This window comes from Aulonocara stuartgranti (genome assembly GCF_965226115.1).
Source record: "Aulonocara stuartgranti genome assembly, chromosome: 12".
NCBI classification, from domain to species: Eukaryota; Metazoa; Chordata; class Actinopteri; order Cichliformes; family Cichlidae; genus Aulonocara; species Aulonocara stuartgranti.
The window spans coordinates 35,774,525-35,796,369 of NC_138948.1; the positions used below are offsets into that span (position 1 = coordinate 35,774,525).

A 21,845-nucleotide genomic window follows, 5' to 3' on the forward strand; every position below is an offset into this window, starting at 1 on the left:
CTGTGTTCTCTCATCTTCAGAAGTCTGGACTCGTGAGCCAACGTGCCAAATAAGAACTATCAAGTATGCATGTATGATCTCTTTACTTGGTACTGAGAGATGGCATCTAAAGGAATCGACTCTGGACTAAAGCAGTGTTTTAACCATTTAATTGTTAGCCCCGCCCCCTAACTCTGATGGGTGAGGTTGACAGATGAAATAAATTCATGGTGCAGTGCATCACAGTAACCATGGAAAAAATTAATAATCAACTGCTTCTAAATAATGAATGAATCAGTTGGTTTGAAATGAATTAACAGTTTATTTATATACTAAATACATTTATTTCCAATTTAACTCATGTGATTTAATGAATTTGACACTCATTAATTAATTGTTTATTTTAATTTTAGCACTCTTGACACTCCATAAATTACACGCTCAACTACTTGCTTGGAGATGTGTTTTTTTTTTTACAGTTATCTTTAAAGGAGAGTGTTTAGCACAATTTTCCATGTGCCAACCAATTACACATATATATGGAAAAAAAGTGACAGTGTAAAGTCAACATGACTATTGCTAGGATCACCATATCCATTCTTTCCTTTATGAATACTCATATCATATTTTTCATTGAATAATTTTTTTTTCATAATTATTCTCTATCTGATAAGAATTTAAAGTGTGAGAGTGATGGGGGGCATTTGGCTCTTATGTCTACCAGCAGACAGTTTTGTAAGTGAAGCATTAAAGGCTTAAATAAAAATAAAGAGACCGATCATGATAATGACAGCACCACACAAACAGGCTCGTGTTTTATTTAAAGATTTGAAATACTACAAGCTACAAATCTGTACAGCTGAAAGCTGAATTGGTGCAAACATTAAGAACACTGCTGCATTACTGAACGTAATTACTAAAAGACAAAAATGTGAAAACCCAGTAAAACTTCCTAAACTTAAACCACTTTCTTTCTTTTTTTAAATAACTGAACTGACCTTAAAATGAACAAACTCTTAAAATAACACTGATTATAATTATTACAATGTGTGCAACGATATTCTAGGTTATTAATGAATCCCTCATTAAAGTAAATGAGTTGTCATTAAAAACAGGTAACTGCCGTCTGCATCAAGGCAAAGAATAACTCAAAGGAAGAAGAGCTTGTCTGAGAGCTGGATGGCCGGCTCTGAGTGAAGGTACTGGCCAGACAGGAAAGCCAGTTTGTGGGCATATTTGCAGGGTGCTGGAACGCGAATGGTGCCGGGCCAGTTCCAGTACAAATGGCACATCTTGAAGGTCAACCTGGCAAGACACCAAATCAACAATGAAGTGTTTTTGAACTGTACACACATTCACAATAAATCCCAATTTGTGTGGAAGATACACAAAAAAAGAAATCACAGCAATACTTTGGAAAACAATAGACTCGAGGTAAATACCAGTGAGGCTTAAAATAAAAGGGGGGTGGTGGTTAATTACTTGAAAATGCATCTAGTACAGTTCCAAGATATAAATGTGTACAGAACCACTCAAACTCCTGACACACAATCTCTACTCAGCTCTACTCCATTTGTGTTTTTGCAAGTATGGTCTACTACTCTGGCAACAGGAAGGTTTTTTCCTTTTAGCAGGAGGAAACCTTTGGGCAGTACTAGGCTCAGGGAGGCTCAGCCATCTGCCAAGACCAGCTGGGGGATACAGGTCCAGACTAAACAGTAGAAGCTGATGTTTGACTGATTGTGTGTCTTACTGACAACTGGAGGCTGGGCAAAATTTTGATATCAAAATGCACGATTTTGCTACATCTTGGGACATGATTGGCACCAAAAATCTCTTTTTATTCAAACACGTATCAGCTCTGAACTGACAAACACGCTATAAACGCTATAAACTTATTGGAGATCTTAGGCTACGTTCACACTGCAGGCGAAAGCGCATCAAATCCGATTTCTTTGACCCTATGCGACCCATCTATCCGATCATGGTATGACAGTGTGAACGGCACAAATCCGATATTTTCAAATCCGATCTGGGTCACTTTTGTATGTGGTCCGGAATCCGATACCTATCCGATGTTTTAGAAAGCGACTGCTGTTTGAACGGTCAGGTCGCATTAAATCCGTCTTTTACGTCACTGAGAGAAGACAGACGCCAATTATCAGCACCGGAGAAGACGTCGTGAACACTTCCTGACCATCCAGTGTAGATGTTAGTGAAACTGTTGGGAAGACAACGTGAACATTTTATTTGTACTGTATAATCTGCAGATTCTGACAGAAAGCAGTGCTCCTCTAAAACAGCAATAAGGATCATTATTAGGTTATCTACATTATTATGTAAATAACAAAATAACTAAAAGCAAAAATTGGGAAACGTAAAGTCCGAAGTCTGCATATTAAGGGCCATCAGTCAAACAATACTGTTTGCTCTGGGTCTAAACAGAGCGCGTTGTGTGTGACGTCTTCTTTTGCGCATGCGGGCCGCTTTGAGCGTTCACAGTAGAGCACGTTTGCTGTCGCATTTTATTTGTAGTGTGAACGAGCAGACAAAAAAAACTTTGATCAAAAAATCAGAATTGAGTATCAAGACCTGCAGTGTGAATGTAGCCTTAGAAATTCAGACAAATCTGAATGACATGTACACAACATAATACAGTGAATAATACTTTGAGATTTTTACATACATAGGGCTACATCTTTCTACTTCACTGTGTATCGTACACAGCTGTATAACAGAGCATCACAGACTCACTGTGTAGCAGAGTTATTTTGCAAACCATATAAAGATTATGATTATGTACTGAATTATGACAGACCCTATGGCTCTTAGTCAGGTACAATGCTGTTTTGTCATGACAGATGCTCTGTGCAGTTCTGTGCGACTATCTTTACTTTTCTTCATGAGCTGCTCAAACTAAACAGACATTACATCATACAGACGTCAACTTTACTGTTACATCGTATTCAGGAAGCATATTTACAAACCAAATGGAGTAAGCTTGTGAGTACTTTTGTGTTTTTTCCCCTTTAGACAGAAGGAAGACTGCCCCGAAGATTTTCAATACTCTGCTTTAGTGGTGTGATAAAGGCTCTTTTTCTTACAGCTACAGCGATGACCTAAAAAAACAACCTCAATCTTGTAATGATCAAATATTAAATGCAGATATTGCTTAGTGGAAAGGAAACTGGATCATACCTTTGCAAATGGTCTGGTGTGAGGTTTGCCGTGTTATATAAAGAGATGTAGTGTGTCGGAAGTCCGCAGCCCTGCCGAATGTGATGAGCCATCAGGTAGAAGTCCACCCTGAGCAGGGGGGAAACAATCACTTTGGTTTGGGAAACTTTACAGAATCGAAACATTTCCTCTGCTACAGCTGCCAGTACATCTGTCGTAGCAGTTTTGCTGTGCACATGTTTAAATTCACATTTCTCTCTCGTGTATTTTTACAAGATATTTTCATGAAATGCTGTTTACTACACATTAGCATCATCGCCTTTAAACTGAGCTGCCAGTGTAGACTACTGAAGCAGGTCGCCTGTGCCCTAAAGCTGGATTCAGACTAAAAAACAGCAACAAAAAACACACACACAAAAAGCAGGCCTCTCATCTTTAACAGCAGCACCGTGTTTACATTTACACATTTTGTGATCATTTCTCACATTTATAAAATGCTGCCTCAGAAACAAACTGACATCCAACAATCCTTCCAATTGGAATCAAACCCCTTGCTGTTATCGCCCCGCCCTGGACTAACCAATCTTTCTGGGTGAGGGTGTGATCCACGACAGTTCCAGGAGGGGGAGTGCCAAAGCTGTTTGCAGCCCAGGAGTAGAGAGTGGTGTTAATGCGCTTTTGTACCACGATGAAGACCAGCTTGGGCTCGTAGCTGGGGAAAGTCTCAAAGCATTTGATCAACTGTGGGATCTCGTACTGCTCCACCATTTTAAGCTGGCCGTCTGAGACACCATCTCTGTACACCACAATCTTTTCTGGCAAGTTGTGGTTTACCTGTTAGACATGCGTAACCAAAGTAAAGTTATACAAATTTAATACAGTAAATGAAAATGCATTAAACCCAGCAAAACTTGATAACACCCAGAAACAAACTACACTGTTGTTTTCATTATACTGCGTTCCCTGATAGGTGAGAATTAGTGGTGCTTTACAGACAGGAGTCCTGAATCAGAACACATTTCTGAAGTGCATTTGTACCTCATAGTACTTCTGCAGCGCAGCCAGTAAGCAAACCCTGAAGCCATGGATCAGTTCCTCATTGGGGGTCTGGAAAATTACTCTGGAGTACCAGCGGGTCAATGAGCTGTAGGGAACAACACGCTGCTGTTAGGACGCATGCATAGTGCATCTCACCAATTCAAGGTCAAATAATTTCTCGTTTGTGCACTCATATGCAACGACATGAAAAGGTTTATTTGTCAAGGTGATGCAAATATGCTTGAAAACAGTGAGTCACAGCATTGCTTTGCATTGTCTAGTAATGTGAAGTCAGTGTTTTGTGCACACTAACACTTTTTTGTGTGCTTCACATTAAATGTAATAATTCAACTATGGAGAAAATATGAAATCTAAAGAACGACTAGACAAAAAGAGGGAAAAATTGTAATGGCTTGTATTTGTATAGCGCTTTACTTAGTCTCTATGGACCCCAAAGCGCTTTACACTACATTCAGTCCACCCATTCACACACTGGTGATGGCAGCTACACTGTAGCCACAGCTGCCCTGGGGCGCACTGACAGAGGCGAGGCTGCCGGACACTGGCGCCACCAGGCCCTCTGACCACCACCAGTAGGCAACGGGTGAAATGTCTTGTCCAAGGACACAGTGACCGAGACTGTCGGAGCTGGTGCTCGAACCGGCAAACTTCCGATTACAAGACAAACTGCCAACTCTTGAGCCACGATCGCCTCTATGGGAAGGGAAGTTTACCTGTTCACGCTCGCGACAAACCCCATAACTGACTGATGAGACTTGCTGGGGTCGTGGTGGACATCAACTCCAACTACCATCAGGTTTTTCTGTTCAGGGGAGACAGGTTTATCATGTTCCCATGTTAAAAGTTCTGTAATGATGTTAAAATACATATGGCAGGGCAACCACAGACAACACATGATGTCTCAATCTAAAGGAACTCAAGTGAACAAGTGAGAAACATAGACGTTGAGATCGATCAGACTGGGTTACAAGGCCATTTCTAATATTTCAGGACTCTAATTAAACATGCTGAGTGTAAATATGTCAATATACAAATACATTAAAATTGGAAGAGTGATGAACCTTCACAGGAGAGGCCAGCCTACCAAAATTACTCCATAAGCACATCAACAACCTGTCCAGTGGATCACAAAAACAAAAACCCCCAGAATATCATCCAAAGAACTGCAAGCCTCAATCACCTCAGTTAAAAATCAGTGTTCTCATTCAGTTTCAATATGCAGGGATCACAAAAACTGGACTCTGGAACAATTTTTCAAAAGTCATGTCTCAGATTTAACCTGCTCATAGTGATAGGCCCATCAGGGTGAGAAGAACGTTAGATGAAGGGATCCCATCACTCCCCTTCACTGAAGCCTTTGATTCTTTTTTGGGTACAGCCACCTCGAGTCCCTTGAACAGGTATTGTATGAATCTAAGATATTGCCATTATTATGACTAAAGCCCACCATACAACCCTGTGAGAAAAACATTATGACCTAGTGTTGCTTCAGCTGGTAAGACATACAAATTAGCAACATTCTTTGCCTGAAAGCTGAGGTCACCTGAACGAGACATCATTTCACACATGGATACTTCACCAGAGTCCAAACTTTAAGCCCACTGAGAATTCAAACAGTATAAATGGCATGTATATCTTGGTCTAGAAGAGTACGCGCAACAGTAATGATGGGAAAGACTGCTGATCTGACAGATGTTCTTTTCTTTCTTTTCTTTAACCTTTATTTAACCAGAAAGATCCCATTGAGATTAAAAACCTCCTTTTCAAGGGAGACCTGGCCAAGATAGGCAGCAGCAGATGTCTCACAGTTACAGAAATTACTCAATTAAACACAGGCAGCAACAACACACATGCAAAAATAAATGAAAAATAAATAAATAAAATTCAGTAAAATTCAAATAATAATAATAATAAAAAAATCAGTTAAAATGACAACCAATCTAATTGAAATAGTTACATGTTATGGACTTGGCCTCAAGGATTCTTAGTTTAGATTTGAAAGCACTTAATGAAATGAATTCAGTCTTTTTCTAGTCGTTTGTTCCAAGCCAGGGGTGCTAAACGGACAAAAGCTCTTTTACCAAATTTAGTTCGGGCAAATGGAACAGAAAGCAACAAGTAACCATGCGGACCAGCATGCTTCATTGCAAGCAGGGAACATATATAAGAAGGTAGCAACCCAAGCATTGCCTTATATATAAAACTGTATAAATGAGAGTTCCTCTGACTTTCCAAAGCAGGCCATCCTACCTGAGAGTATAACTCACAGTGGTGAGTCTGAGATTTACGGTTGGTGATGAACCTCAGAGAAGCATGATACACAGAATCAACCATTCGAAGACACTGAGCAGAAGCATTCATATATAGAATATCACCATAATCCAGCACAGGCAAGAATGTTGCAGCAACAAGCCGCTTCTTTGTATTGAAATAGAAACACAACTTACTTTAGTTTTAACTTCAGATTTTTAACAAGATTCTCTACATGTGGTTTGAAGGTGAGCGCGTCATCAATCAAGATACCCAGATATTTATACGTGTAAACCAACTAGATTTTATTACCTTCAAGAGTGGTTACTGATGGGATTGTTTGGGCCCATATTTAGAAAACAACACGAGGTTTGTTTTGTCTGCATTGAGAACAAGTTTAAGCTGAAGTAATGAGTGCTGGACAGCAAAAAAGGCTTTCTGCAAGGAGTCAATGGCTTGGACAAGAGTTGAACCACAGCTGTAATAACTGTGTCATCAGCATAGGAGTGCATGTTTGCATCTGGCACATTTAGACCAAGATTGTTTATGTAAATGATAAATAGAAGGGGGCCTAATACAGAGCCCTGTGGCACTCCGTTGTGCACTGTAACAAATTCAGAACATAGACCGTCGGATTTTATGCACGAGACGATTACTGAGGTAGTTTGAGAATAGGGCTGGGTTTTTATAATCTATTTATCGATTAAAATTGATTCTCGCTTGGATAACGTGAAATCGAGTCATTAAAATCCTGAATCGATTTTTTAATATTAATTTATTTTGCCCGAAATGCCAGAATCTCAGGTGAAACCTCACAAATTTTCAACAACCACCAAACAGTAAAACAGTAAATGAGAGCAGGTACACGGATTCTGCACAAAGACATAAACACAAAGCGCGGACCTGGATCAGAATCAGTGAGATGCGCCTTTCTCACCTGACGGCACGGACACGGTCGGGGCTGAAAGCCGACAGCTCGCTGGTTCTGATCCGTCGGCGGGTCCGCGCTTTGTGTTCACGCCCTTTTTGCGCCGATTCTAAAGCTCTTAGTTTTATCTCTCTCCAAACAATATTGACCGAACCAGCAGCAAAAGAAGATCCAAACTACGCTTCACATAAACATCGTCATGAATTCACTCTGACTTTTACTGTTTTGCTTCCACCAGGATGAAATCACACTTCATGCACAGCTCTCTTTCTCTCTCTCTGTACTTCAAGAAGTTTCCCGTCTAAAAATCTGTTTTCTTCATTATTCGCTTGCTTGTTACGCACAAGTCTACCGTTGTTTACAGCGCTGTCGGCCATTTTTTTTTTTTCTTAGTACATACTTCCGAAAAGACAACCTAATTTCTGCTGTTCAATACTGAACAAATTTAAACTTTTTAAAATTATGCAAAATGCAAAACGCTCAGCGGTCTCTAATAAAACCGCTGGAACGTCAGAGGTAACGTTCATATGTTGATTAATGGTTTTCTTTCGTTTTTGATCTACTGCAGAATATTTTTTATAAAATCCCAGGCCAGGAAAACCACCTTCATGTTTTTCTGTGTTTTATCTTCAGCTACTTTGACACAAAGGCATCTGCTGTGATGCTCACACCTTTGATAAAGTCTTGCGTGTGTCAGCTTCCTTTTTATAGATACAAAATTATGTAAATGTACTGATCTGAATTATAATATATCTGACTGTCAAAATTTCCCAGAATCAAATCGAATTGAATCTAATTGTGGATCGAATCGATTCTAGAAATCAGTGACGATACCCAGCCCTATTTGAGAACCATGCCACTGCTCTCTCAGAGAGTCCTCACTGAAGGAGTCTAAGTTTTAAAATCAATGATCAACAGTGTCAAATGCTTTTGACAAATCAATAAAAAGGGATGCAGTGTTGTTTCTTATCAAGTGCAACAGTAATATCATTTACTACACTCATTGCAGCTGTGATAGTACTGTGATTTTTCCTAAAGCCTGATTGATATTCAGATGTTACTGACACGCTGTACAAGGAGATTAGGCCACAGGAGGTCACTGCTAAAAAGGCTCGCTTTTGTGCTGACACGACTGAAACTTCACAGAGAATCTATAGGGTATTGTCAAGAAGAAGATGAGAAACACCCAATCCAGAAATAGAGAGGAGCTGAAAACCACTGTCAAAGTAACCTGGACCTCAATAACACCTCAGCAGGCCCGTGAGCTGATTGCCTCCAAGCCACACCACAACGCTGATGTAGTGATCCATGGTAAAGGAGCCCCAAAATAAATGAAGACTATATCTCTGTTATAAATAATTGAGCTGAGGAAATATCCTAACAATCCAAATGACTCCACTTCTGATATTAAACTGCTCAGCTGTCATCTTGTGTGTCATGACACTTACCAGAGGAACATTGACAGTCCACAGCTCTCCTCCTAACTTGCTGTTCATCTGCAGAAGTATCTTCTGTGCCACACTCTTCAACTTCTGTTGCTGGGAAATTGTGCGGACGTTGATGGCCTAATGACAAATAGGCGAGAGTGAAACAAACTTTCTTTTTTGGAAGAAAATATTTTCAAAATTACTATTTATGCATTTGTTAAGTTGTAAACATTTCATTCCTTTCCTCTAATGCTGAAAGAAGAGCACAAACATCACAAACCTGGGATGGGATGGGATTTTTAACACAGCACAGCTTCTTGATGGCACTGTAGAGATCATCTCTGTTGCCAAAAATGATGCAAACTACAAGCTGCAAATTGGGCTGCACACAGGAGTGAAAAGCTTGAGTATAGTGATCTTAAACAACATCCACCAAACATCTGAGCATTCACTGGTAATGACAAAGAGGTAAAAATACAGGAAAGATACAACAGACAAAGCACTGTTCTCTTTGATAGATTTGAACGTTTTAAGGTGGAAGCAGTCATCAAAAGATGGGTGCAGGATGGTCATTAAGGGATGGGAATGAAATGATTCTCAGTTGGAAAGCAGTCCCAACTGTGCAAAGAAAATATCCACCACACTGTTACACCACCATCGCTATTAACAGCTGACACATGACATGAGGGATGCTGTGCTTTTGCCAAATTTGGACCCTACCATCTCAATGTTGCAGCAGAAACTGATAACAGGCAACATGTTTCCAATCTTCTGTTTTCCAATTTTGGTAAGCCGGTGCAAACTGTAGCTCAAGTTTTTAGCAGACAGGAGTGGGACCCAATGTGGTCTTCGGTTGATGCAGCCCATCTACTACAGAGTTCAAAATGTTGTGCATTCAAAGATGCTCTTCTGCACAGCTTGGTTGTAACAAATGGTTATTTAAGTGACTCCTACATTTTTATCAACTTTTAACTGCTGCTCACCAGATATTTTCTCTCCTTCAGACTATTCTCTATAAACACATGAGACGGTTGTGTGGGAAAATCCCGATAGATCAACAGTTTCTCAAATATTCAGACAAGCCTGTCTTGCGCCAACAACAACAACTTTACCATGGTCAAAGTCCCTTAAGTTTCTTTCTTCTGCATTCTAGTGCTCAGTGAACTTCAGTAGGCCATTTAAGTATGCAGAGATGATCGAAATGACCATGGACTCAGGTGCTGCCATGTGATTGTTAAAGTAAATAATTAATAAGGCAATCAGCTGAACAGGGGTACTTCACAAAGTGGCTGGTGAGTGTGTGCACTAGGCAAGAAAAAGTTGGTGTTTGATGTATTTGATAAAGACATGAAAAGTACAACTGCTTGTCTGTTACACTCCATTTGTCCATCATATGCAATAACTTCACAAGTTCTGGTAACGCCAAAGGATACACAAACCTTTTCTTTGAACTGGAATAAACTATAAGGGGTTGTCAGTTATTTTATTGACAAAATATGATACGTTTATAAATGAAAATATATCCAACATTAGTATATGTGATTAGTGTGTGTGTGTGTGTGTGTGTATGTATATATCTATATATAAAGGCTTGCCATCTGTGGAACACACTTCCAACCGATATCAAATTGATTACAGACATTAGATCCTTTACATTGAAGGTAAAGTGTGGTTAAAGGGAAATCAAAGTTGTAGTCATTTTAACTAGAGATGGACCGATCCGATATTACGTATCGGTATCGGTCCGATACTGACCTAAATTACTGGATCGGATATCGGAGAAAAATAAAAAATGTAATCCGATCCATTAAATATCACGAAAGCACCTCACAAAACTTGCAACGCGCCGTAACTCACCTCAGAACGTTAGCACGTCGGAGCAGTATGCATCACGTGATAGAGCGGCTGTGGCATGCGGGACCTGTCGGTGGTCTGGATAGCATGTGGAGCTTCGCTAGCAACCTGGCATTTCATCTCCGACAAAGTTATCCCCGAGAGAAGTAAAGCAAGTGTGTAAGTCCATCTCTGAATGTTTGTAAAGCATTCCTGCGTTAAGCTTAACAAGCGACTGCCTCTCGCTCTCCGGCTGCTACTTCAATCGTGAAACTGCTTAATGATCAGCTGATCGGCTTTTCTGTCGGGAATCCGTCTGTCTTGTTTGTTTTTGGCCCACTTTGCACCAGAAAGAGGAAACCAGCGGCTGAACAACAGCAGCACGTTTAAGCTTGATAAGCTGTTGTTAGAATTTATTTAATATTACTTTTTACACCAGGATCTTTTTCTATGTAGCTGACGTAACTGTGCAGGGGCGCATCTAGCAAAGTTTAGCCAGGGGGGCCGATAGGGCATGAACAGGGAAAAGGGGGCACAAAGACATACTTTTCTTTCTTATTCTCATTTAAAATGTCTAGCTTTTAATAAATAATTATCTGACAGCCAAAGTTTTAATTTGATGTAAAATGAATAGAAGTCAATTACTGTATATAGTGACTATTAAGTCTAATATATATACCCTAGTAAGCTATAGTACTTTTTCCTTTGGGAAGGTACCATCTGTGCAGTCTGCAGTTCTGTTGAAGAAAGATGTTGAATCTATTTAATATTTCTTGAAAAATAATTGATTTCTGTGCATTTTTTTTCACACTGCATCAAATTAAGGTTGATTACGTTGATTAAGCATCATGAGGTGGAGCGTGAGGGGTGGTTCCCTATTTTTTATTTATTTATTTTTGTTGTTGCTGGGAGTTGGAACCCTATTAGTTAGGTTGCTTAATATTTACGCTAAGTACTCTTTAAAATACCAGAATAGTGAGGATGGTGTAGGTTTAAGTTTATTAGATTGATCAGTATTGCTGAACTATGAAATATTTTTTTGTATACAGGTATAACAGAATAGCTTTAGTGTAGTTGTTGTTTTAAACTTGAGTATGAACTTGCAGACTTGCAAAATGCAGCAAGATATTTTAAAAAACAGTTTTGTTGATTAAAAAACACTATATCGGATTCATATCGGTATCGGCAGATATCCAAATTTATGATATCGGTATCGGACATAAAAAAGTGGTATCGTGCCATCTCTAATTTTAACTAATAATTTTAATTTTATTTTAAATTATTGTCTATTAATTTGTAATTGTATTTATGATGTAATTTGGTTTTATGAAAATGTATGTTTTATTGTAAAATGCATCTAGATTGTAAGCCCAACAAGGGACAATTGTTGAAAATTAGCAGTAGCTATAAACCTGTGCGGTACATCAGTTTCATGTCTTGCACTTGAACTATGTTAAACTGCACTGTCCCCTTTAAATAAATAAATAAATATAAATATAAATATATATATATATATATATATATATATATATATATAAAAATCTTCACATTACTGTGATGGCATTCATATATTCCTAATGAATATTTGTGTAGTGAACTAAAAACCAGTGAAATGAGATTTATGAAGATTTCGTCAAACTAAACATTTTCTACATCATACCTGACTCGTGAGGTGCGAGTGGATGGTCTTGACATAAGTCTCGGTCCGATCATCCCTCAGCTCCACACAAATGGGTCGACCCATCTGGACCCCAATAGGTGTGGCCACCTTGTTAAAGGTGGAAACAAGCTCTTCAGCCTGTGCTGTACAGCGTCGAGGGTAGAAGACGGCCCAGGTTTTCAAGGGAATCTAAGAGTAACATGGATTGTTTAATGAAAGAAAGCAGTGGTGTAAATCAGCCATATTTGTATTATGGTAAAGTAACTTGTTCACACACTGACACTTTAGGAAGCAGTGTATTAACTGTGTATGCCGTTTTGTTCTTTAACTACTTTCAGTTGTTGAGGTTTCGTCTCTTCAGATTTATTATTCCCCAAGCGTCTCCATTTCCCCCCAAATCAGCTGTTTGTGTATAAACAGTCCCATCTTTCTCCTGTCTCTTGTGCATTCAGTGACAAAGGACAATCAGAAGTAGGACTTCATAAACTTTAGCAAACTACTGTCGCTGTTTAACTGTAAAAAGAATATTGCATTGTTTATAAGGCATCCTTAGCCTTATCACATTTTGTAGGTATGCAACTCTTAGCAAGCACACATAAAACAAGCTGGCAGAACTACAGATAAAATGTCTTTTTTTAGTTTACATTCTGAGGGACATTTTCATGTCCTATTTTAAAAACATAGTGATAACAAAATGACTCACTCATGATTTCCAATGTTTCAAATTCAGTTCCCAACTGAATGTAGCTTTTTTTTTTTTTTTTAATTTCCAAATTTTCATCAGAGAGAGGACAACTAACAATTTTTGACCAAACAGTTACATGTCATTATGCTTAAACATTAATGGTTTACAGCTGTTTAATTGTTTAGCTGACTGAACACATCTCTGGTAACCACCAGACAAGATCTGGGATATGAAACAGCACATTTATATAGAGCTCTACAGATAAGCATTCATAACACTTACAGAGCTGATTGAAGCATCCCTCACAACCTCTCTGGACCAAGACACATCAGCACCAGTGGCAAAGGATGAAGACTGCAGGCAGATGGTTTCAAAGGGAAGAGTTCTACCTTTGAGCTGCAAAAGAGAAAAATATTCATACTATATTGGGAAAAATAGAGAAAAAGAAACGTCCACAAGGAAAAAGGGCAAACAAGGAAGGAAAACAAAAAGGACAAGCTCTTACATCCACTTCTAAAAGAACTGTTTTTGTACGCATTATGTTTACTAACCAAAGAAATTAAACATGGCCTCAAGTCAGTCAGAATTTAGTACCGACATACTGAAAGGCTATAGCATGGCACTGGTTTCACTGTGCATTTCTCAGACAACTCTTGGGGAGAAAATAGCCCACGGGCTTTGAATGAAGGAGTTTTCTAAAGAGACAAAATTCCTACCATCAAGATTTCTGTGCCAACCTCCAGTCCCCAACCACCAAGCTCATTCAGACTTTCAGGATTGGTGTTGATGTTCTTCAGAAGTTGCTTTACTGAGTGAGTATGCTGCTCACCACTCACGTTAATGTGCATTGTCAAGTCCTAGAACATGTTAAAAAGAGCAATATTCTCTTTGAGCAGTCAGGTTTCCACAAGTTATTTTATTCATTACAATTACTTTCATGAAGGTTTTCAGACCAGAATTTGTTCTTGGAAATTTCCATTACTGACAATAATCATAAGACATCTTTGTTCTGACGGTTATGTTAGCAAAGCATTGCACTACCGTGTCGTTGTCAATGTTTACAATGGTCAGGCTCTTTCGCTGCTGTGTAGAAATCAAGTGTTTACACTCAAAGTTTAAACTAGCAAAATTTGAACACTTTAATATTGAACACTCTTAAGACAACTGATTTTTAAAATGCTATATGTTCTGTTTTCAACCAACATACACAGTGTGTATTAACACTAACATTAAATTAGATGGGCAGCTCCTAAGAGTAAGGAAAGTTTACTGACACATTAAGCTTACCTTCATAGCTCTGAAGTCCTTCCTCATTTTCTCAGGAATTCCTGTCATGAAGGAAAGCTCTGGGACTAAAAGGATCTCACCAGTGATGATTTGCTGCAACAAATGAACAATTAGTTGTTATAAAAACTTTTGAACTTAGTTTTTTACATCTTCGGTACAACAAAGCACAAGAGTGCATACAGCTGTGTACAGCTCTGCTTGACATGCATGCATTAAGATAAAGTTTTTATTCATATTTTTATTGGTTTTCACTTACTTAGCTTCATCCCATCTCACACAGATGTTGAGTCTTACATGATAACTAATCATCCAGGCTGACTAACCTCTAGGGTTGGGCGATATGCAAGAATCTTCCAACAAACAATCGTCAGCCAAATAATCGCCGATGGGCGAAATATTCAGGCATGCGCAGGCTTTTTGATGGTTGGAGCAACGTAATCATGCATGGACTGATTTGTGCGTTTACAACACAGAAGAAGTCCAAACATGGACGAAGTAATTTCCCAAAAAAACATTAGCGCTGTCAGCGTTAACGCGGTCATCACGATTAACGCGATTAAAATTTTTAAACGTGCTCAACCCATCTGGAGCGCAGACTGAACAAACTTTGGACAAACTGCCCGAAATGTGTTGAAAGAGACATTTCAGGGATTGTGACTCAGTCTGCGCTCCAGATGGGTTAATTATTAATTGCATTAGTCATGATGACGGCGCGTTAATGCTGACAGCACTAAAAATATATAGTCGCCAATTTGAGATGAAAGAGGTAAACCTACGGATGTAACCAAAGCAGTGTGCCAGTTGTGCAGACGTCTAGTGCGAGCAAAGTACTCAAACACGACTAACTTGCATGAGCATGTATGTGTCCACCATCCGGCTGAGCATGCTAGGCTACCATCAGCTTCTGCAGCTCCATCAACAACCATTTGGGCGCACTCTGAGGAGGGTGCATTTGCTCGCAGATGAAAGAGGCACTATTATTTTTTTTTCTGTTGATTGCTTATGTTATCGCCATCATTATTAGCAAACTTACTCATGGGCAAATAAATAAATAAATCGCCCTTGGAAAAACGATCGCCGATGGGCTCAGCCTATCATCGATAGTCAATATATTTATCCAATCACCCAACCCTACTAACCCTCTGGTAACTATTTGGACAAACATAAATTAAAGAAACGTGAACATGAATGTGAAGTGGCATTCTTAGAAAAACATGTCAGATGACTGATCTACTTCATCGAGCCTGCATAAAAATCTGTCTGTGTGTCTTGAGCTTTTATTAACTCATTCACTGCCATTGATGTCTATAGCCGTCAATGGCAGTGAATGAGTCAATGGGTTTAACTCATTCACTGCCAATGGCTGGCAGTGAATGAGTTAATACTAGCATTACGCATGTGGAAATCATCATTCCATATTTAGTACTGACTTTAAAAATATCTCCCGGAGACACAAATAGTGTTGTTGCACTGAACTGTTGAATAAAACCTTTTTAAAAACATAGGTTTTTACCTTCCCGCCTTGTCTGGACCTCTCCTTTGGCCGATGCAGGAGTAAAGGCTGGTCCATCTCTTTGATTGTAATGCCATAGTTTTTGCTGTTAAACAAAAAAACAAACAAACATGCAATCACATGAGCATTGGGGAAAACGGAGAAAAGAAAAAAAAAAAACCCAGATCCAACTGATCTTTTCATTGTTGGGTTGGTGTGAAGACCGAACTGCTGATATTTCACTACACAAACACACACAAAAACAGTTTGCTGTAGGAAAAAGCAGTCTAACCTGTAATAGTCCACAAAGGTAGTTACAGTGCCATCCATCAAAGTGAAGGTGTCTTTGGGTGATTTGTTCCACTCAATGGCATCAATGCGGTAGGTGCGGTTGTTGTAGCGGGTGATGACAATGCTGCCGACGAGTTCTTTGGTGCATTCATCTTGAAAGTTTTCCTTGCTCTGTTGGTACAACGTGTTCCTGGCAGACAGCCCAACACAAGCACGTGTTTTTCATTTTTCACACTATGGAACGGAGCCTTTATTAGACTGTTCTGCTCAAGCCTAACAGGGAAAGCTTGGTCAAAGTTAATAATGCTCGATAATCACTAAAGGCCATTAGAAATGTTGCAAAATCATCTGTGGCTGGAGATACAGTCACAGACATGAATCTATCTGCAGCAGCTCGAGCATGTTTGTATGCTGATGCTTTTTGTTGTGTAAACTCACATGACATCCAGCACAGAGTCATTCCGCAAGACTTTGTGAGAGACATCAATACACAGGTACAGGCCTCCATCTGTGCGCTTGATACCAGTTGAGTAGCCTGGCCAAACCTGGAGTCTAGAAAAACCGGTAGACTAGTGAATGAAACTGCGCTGCCTGATTTTAGCAGGTATCCTTTGGTGCTACAACAAATCTCACGACTTACCGGTGTTTTCCAAGAATGACTGCGCTTTCTGGATCATAATGGTTTCTGCCCACCAGCTTTAGTCCAATGATTTTCATCACCCTTGAAAAAACGAGAGGAACACTGTGTCATATCCTGTAATTTAAACTTCCTTTATAACGGCACACGGTGGGAAACAATCATTGCTGTTTAGGACTCTTAACAGCAGTCGGGCTTATTGTGTAAAATAGAAAGGATATAATGTGTCTCTGACATAATACCTCCTGAGCACCACATTGTAGAAGGGAATGCACAAATCTGAGCTCGGTGGTAAAATCTTCGTCATTTGAATTTTGATTTGTATTTCCTGATTATCGGTCCGTCTCAAACTCTTGAGAAGAACCACCTGTGCAAAAATAGTATATATATATATGTATATATATATATATATTTATTTTAAAAAGAGCGTATTAAGTTTTAAATTTAGCATGGTGACTGTAACAACTGTGATACTCACGTCTTTCAGTTTAACAGGAAGGTACAGTATCGAACCGTCAAATGCCACAACTTCACCTGTGGTTGGACGGTGGTCTTTCATCATGCCGAAACGCATCGCCACTGATTCGACATTAGGACTGGGTAAGAAATTCACATCACAAAATACACAGTAGATATTAACACGGGTAACGATACTGAATGAACAAACTTCAAGTTTCTCTGTGGTTCTTCAGTGTAATTTAAGCTGATCCTACATTTTCATTGTTGTCTGGCAAAATGTTAAATCCTAGTAAACATTAAGATTTTCCCAAAATACCTGCATAATTTTATAGACATGTGAGTGTTGGTAACAGGAGCTCTCTGGGTTTCATTAATTGCTCACTTATAATCAACGGACTAATAAGAGCCGAAAGTAGACTAAAATCTGTTAAGGATCATAGACAGAGAATTAGTCCAAATATCACTTTAGTGTAATTTTCAGTTAGTTTGTTCAGACAGGAATGTTAGGCTGGATGTTGAGCTGGAAACACTGCACTTTTTGTATGTCAAGAATAACAATATACTGAAAATCAAGTATTTATAATCTTTTGCTCCTGTAATTTTAATTCTACTCTATGTGTGAGGCAGATTTATATGCAGGTAAACCATCTTTATAGTGAACAAAACAGAGCATGTATTGTGAAAAACTGTCTACTGCCTGTCTGTGTAGGCAGTGACGCAGCTACCAGTGCCTACATTGTATTAGAACCAGTCCCTGTATTACCTGAAACTATGATTAAAGCTTTCCAACATTTCCTCCAGTTTTTAGACATAAACTTTGTTTCCTTGTACGCAACAAGTGGTCTTGAATGTTATATGATACTTACGTAAATGTAACATGGTACTGATACACCGCTTCGTTCTTGCATTGAATTTGGATGTGATTTGACCCAATATTTATAGGAGCTCCTTTGGTTCCAGCCTTATTCAGTGGCTCACTGACGAGTGGAGAACATACATGGACAAAAAGATCAGTTTATGACAAGCAAAACAAATGATCAGTTACTGACCTGAATAAAAGCTCTGTCTTGCAAAATGTTAGATTTAATCAATACGGAACCAATACCACTAGATGACCCTTAATAAAATACACCATTATGTGCTCATAAGAGACAATGAGAATGTCAGAAGACATGGATAAGTCAGAGGTAATGATGTTTTAGAATGAACAGCTAACACCAGAACACTCGCTCTGACCGTTAAAAGCCTCCAAACCACAACACAGCTCATGTTGGTTTGTTAGGACTCGCTAAGGTAAAGGAAATAGAGAAAAGCACACTCACCGAACTGCCTCCATTGTCAGCCCCGTCTTTGCAGCTGGACCAGTGGAAAGGTCTGTGGCTTCTTGAACGGTGTGCACAGGGGACTCCGTTCCTTTACAGTATTATGCATGTCATTACCCAAAATGCATGTCCCCCCCCACAAATTAATCAAATTAAAATAAAAAAAACACAATTAAGATTGTATTAGACACATGCAAAAGAAGATGCACATAATAGTTTACTTGGGGTTCCTACACCTTTCTTTCCCTTTCAAAATCACAATCTTCTCCAGTCTCAAGTTTTCAGACAGTTTCCAAATCTAAAATCTAGAATTCCTGCACAGGAATTCTTGTTTTTTCTTTTAAAAAGAGGATTAAAAACAAATTAAGGTGGTAAACTCTCAGTTTGCAATCCCTTTAAAATAATTTTATATAATTACCCGTCAGAGAGGGCTGAGAGTATTCTGTTTGCGGCTCAGACACTGGAGAAACAAACACGTCTTGACCTGCAGGAAATGAAGGAAGCAAAGCACGGCCTCTGCCAACTCCAAGCTGAGGCATAGCTGCTCTTCCGAGGCCCACCATTTTCTGAGGGGACAAACCTCGGCCAAGGAAACTGAAAAAGGCAAAATCCACACAAGGAAAAGTCATATAATGGTTGTTCAATGCAGATAAAGTAAGTAAGTGTAATTTGGCACTGGCACTACTTTTTCCATCCCAACCTGGATCAAGTCATACCTTCATAAAAGGTTAGAACATGTACTTTGTGCTCTTCCTGTACAATGATTTAACTTCATGGCCGTTAGGTTTTATATATGGATTTGTTTTAATTGTCAAAAGTTAGGTGCGACAAAAAACATAATCCAGCAAATAATTTAATTTCCTGCCTGCAGATATTCATTGCTACATGTGGAATTAAATTCCATGCGTGCAAATTCAACAACCTGCGTGTGTAAAACTCAGCAGCCACACACGTGTGAGAGTCTGATTTGCAGGCATTGCTGCAGTTTCACACTCTGTGCTCACAGCTGAATCCTACCTGCTCCAATCAACTGACTTTTGACGAAGGATTTAATAGTGTTCATAAAGCAAGAACAATATTAAAGAGCTGTTTCTGGGAGGTACTTCGATCATTGATTATTAGTAAAAAAAAACGTTTTTACTGTTTCAGTGAACAAATGCTTTGATCAAATCTGATTATCAGCTTTTTACAGTTGTGGAAGAAGTACCTATCCTAAATCCTATACATATATAGAAGTAATAATACTACTGTACATATACATTCTGTAAAAAATGAACTTTTACTGACATAAAAGTACAAATTTTTATCAATTAAGGTATATTTCAAACTATAGAACTGATGAGTTATTAAAGTGTACGCTTCACAAAGTCATTGAAGCTACTAATTCACTGTAGCTAAATCACACCACAATTTATTAGTTAACTTATATTTCATATAAATCTAATTCTGCTAAATATGATTACAGCTTTAAATGGAGGGTATGTGCAGTTATACGTTTGCTGCAGACTAAGCAACTTTTTATTGGCAGATTTAAACGTCTGTATTTTGGTTATAACCGTACACTTCCTGATTCTCATGAGTTAGTTTTTTGTTTTTAATTTTTTATTAAATGTATGGAATATTGTACAACAATATGGGACAGCAGTGAAGATGCTTCAGAACGCTCTGGTTTTAAAGATTTCTTCATCAGTAAGGTTATTTAGTGACAGCTGTCAGTATTTCCACTGCTACACAGGAAACAGCAACTGCTGATAATTAACTCTGCAGAATTAATTTACAAATATGGTTTAAAAACAGCGCTTATGTTGCTGCCTCGGTGTAACTCGATTTAAGTAAAAGAAACTGTCCATCAAAGGTGACCAATCACATTAGGACCCCTCTTCAAGCAGTCAAAAGTCAGTTGATTCAAGCGAGCAGCATTCAGCAGCGAGCACAGAAACTGCAGCAGCACAGACAAAGTAGGCTCTCATTTAGTCTACTGCAGGTTTCATAAACTACATCAGGCTGAATGAAAATATGTCAGAAACCCTGTTAGTCGAAACACAACACAGTGTCACTCCTGTGCTGCTTACCTGCTGCCTCTGCCCATCATTTCTCCAGATGGGCCGATACTCTGTGGTGTGCTGATGACACCTGGTGGGGCATCTCGCAGCTTCACCTCTCCCACATCCCCAGCTGCTCCCCTACCTGCAACGAAATGTAACATGAATCCATATGATTCTTCTTCATATACATAAACACCAAAATGAACCAACATCACGCCACTCTGTGGCTTACAAAGCTTTGAGCAAATGAGCACACAATGTGTTGTGCTTAGGGGCCCAGAGACTGTTTGTTTTCAGTATCTCTGGATTTCTCAGAATAAATACTGACCCAGTGGTGCTGCTCCTCTTCCCAGTGAAGTCGCTGATGGTTCAATGCCCATTCCTCTAAACATTGAGACCAGTGTTGATCCTTTAACATGTGGTGGCTTGCCAATCTGTCAGAAGAAAGCAAACCTGTGCAACTCTGTGTGGCAATTTCACCATTAAAATTAAAACATAATTTATTGCATTTTCTGGTTCGCACCTCTTCTTTTGTCAAAGTAGGGCTTTCTCCCATTAGAGCTGGCATCATTGTCTCACTTGGAGGTGTGCGTCCTTCCTGTGGATCCAGTCTAAGTACGCCTGCACTTCTCGCCACTCCTACCTTTGATTCAACTGCTGGGACGAGCAGCCCTCTGGCTCGGCCAACTACTATATCCTGTTGCGCCAACAGTGCTCTACCTCTTCCTACCACAGGTTCAGTAATGGGGACAGCTCCACTTAGTCCCAGTGAGTTATCACTGAAAGTAGGGAAAGCCCTGCCTCGTCCTACAACAGGTTCTTCTGTAGAGAGCAACAGCCCTCTACCACGTCCTACAGCAGACTCCCCAAGCTGTAATCCTCTTCCTCGTCCCAGCCAATGGGCACCCATCTTCTCAGTGAGATCAGGAGGCTTGCCTGGATCCATCTGATCAACTTTTACCACTATCAGCTGTTAACAGCAGAGGAAAAAAACCAAATAATAAAGTTTGTAGCACATTTCAATCATACAATAATAAAGGAAATGCATGGCCAGGTTCAAATACACTTCAACTTTCCTGAATGCTGAAAAAGCATTTCAGTTAAACTTTGTGATGTCTGTTTAATTCAAAGGAAGGTTTTTTCTTCCGGTGCAAAATGAGATCATTATGCAAATTAATACCGTCCCTGTTATCAGTCTTCTATCAGACTACGACTGAATGGGGTCAAGTTGGCAATAACATGCAATCCATTTTTGACAATACTGCAATGAACTGTGACAACTGTTGAAAATCACATATCTGTTACTGGCTGTAT

At 39.2% G+C, this 21,845-nt stretch overlaps 1 protein-coding gene across 2 annotated transcripts in view; it reads right to left on the bottom strand.

The window, feature by feature from the left end:
* Window positions 1–763: 763 nt before the first annotated feature.
* Window positions 764–21,845, bottom strand: part of piwil2 (piwi-like RNA-mediated gene silencing 2) — a 28,793-nt gene continuing 7,711 nt past the window's right edge. For both annotated transcript variants that reach the window (XM_082553725.1, XM_082553726.1), the window contains 23 exons: window positions 21,055–21,501; window positions 20,860–20,965; window positions 20,559–20,673; window positions 18,905–19,080; window positions 18,487–18,577; window positions 18,031–18,141; window positions 17,184–17,301; window positions 16,948–17,072; window positions 16,709–16,789; window positions 16,507–16,620; window positions 16,070–16,258; window positions 15,799–15,883; window positions 14,286–14,378; window positions 13,715–13,855; window positions 13,281–13,394; window positions 12,314–12,502; window positions 9,101–9,202; window positions 8,842–8,958; window positions 4,929–5,017; window positions 4,195–4,300; window positions 3,737–3,990; window positions 3,178–3,285; window positions 764–1,284 (listed from right to left, as the gene is read on the bottom strand). In XM_082553725.1, the coding sequence (XP_082409851.1) occupies window positions 1,128–1,284; window positions 3,178–3,285; window positions 3,737–3,990; window positions 4,195–4,300; window positions 4,929–5,017; window positions 8,842–8,958; window positions 9,101–9,202; window positions 12,314–12,502; window positions 13,281–13,394; window positions 13,715–13,855; window positions 14,286–14,378; window positions 15,799–15,883; window positions 16,070–16,258; window positions 16,507–16,620; window positions 16,709–16,789; window positions 16,948–17,072; window positions 17,184–17,301; window positions 18,031–18,141; window positions 18,487–18,577; window positions 18,905–19,080; window positions 20,559–20,673; window positions 20,860–20,965; window positions 21,055–21,477 (3,204 nt within the window). In that variant the 5' untranslated portion in view covers window positions 21,478–21,501 and the 3' untranslated portion in view covers window positions 764–1,127. The remainder of the gene's footprint in view (window positions 1,285–3,177; window positions 3,286–3,736; window positions 3,991–4,194; window positions 4,301–4,928; window positions 5,018–8,841; window positions 8,959–9,100; window positions 9,203–12,313; window positions 12,503–13,280; window positions 13,395–13,714; window positions 13,856–14,285; window positions 14,379–15,798; window positions 15,884–16,069; window positions 16,259–16,506; window positions 16,621–16,708; window positions 16,790–16,947; window positions 17,073–17,183; window positions 17,302–18,030; window positions 18,142–18,486; window positions 18,578–18,904; window positions 19,081–20,558; window positions 20,674–20,859; window positions 20,966–21,054; window positions 21,502–21,845) is intronic.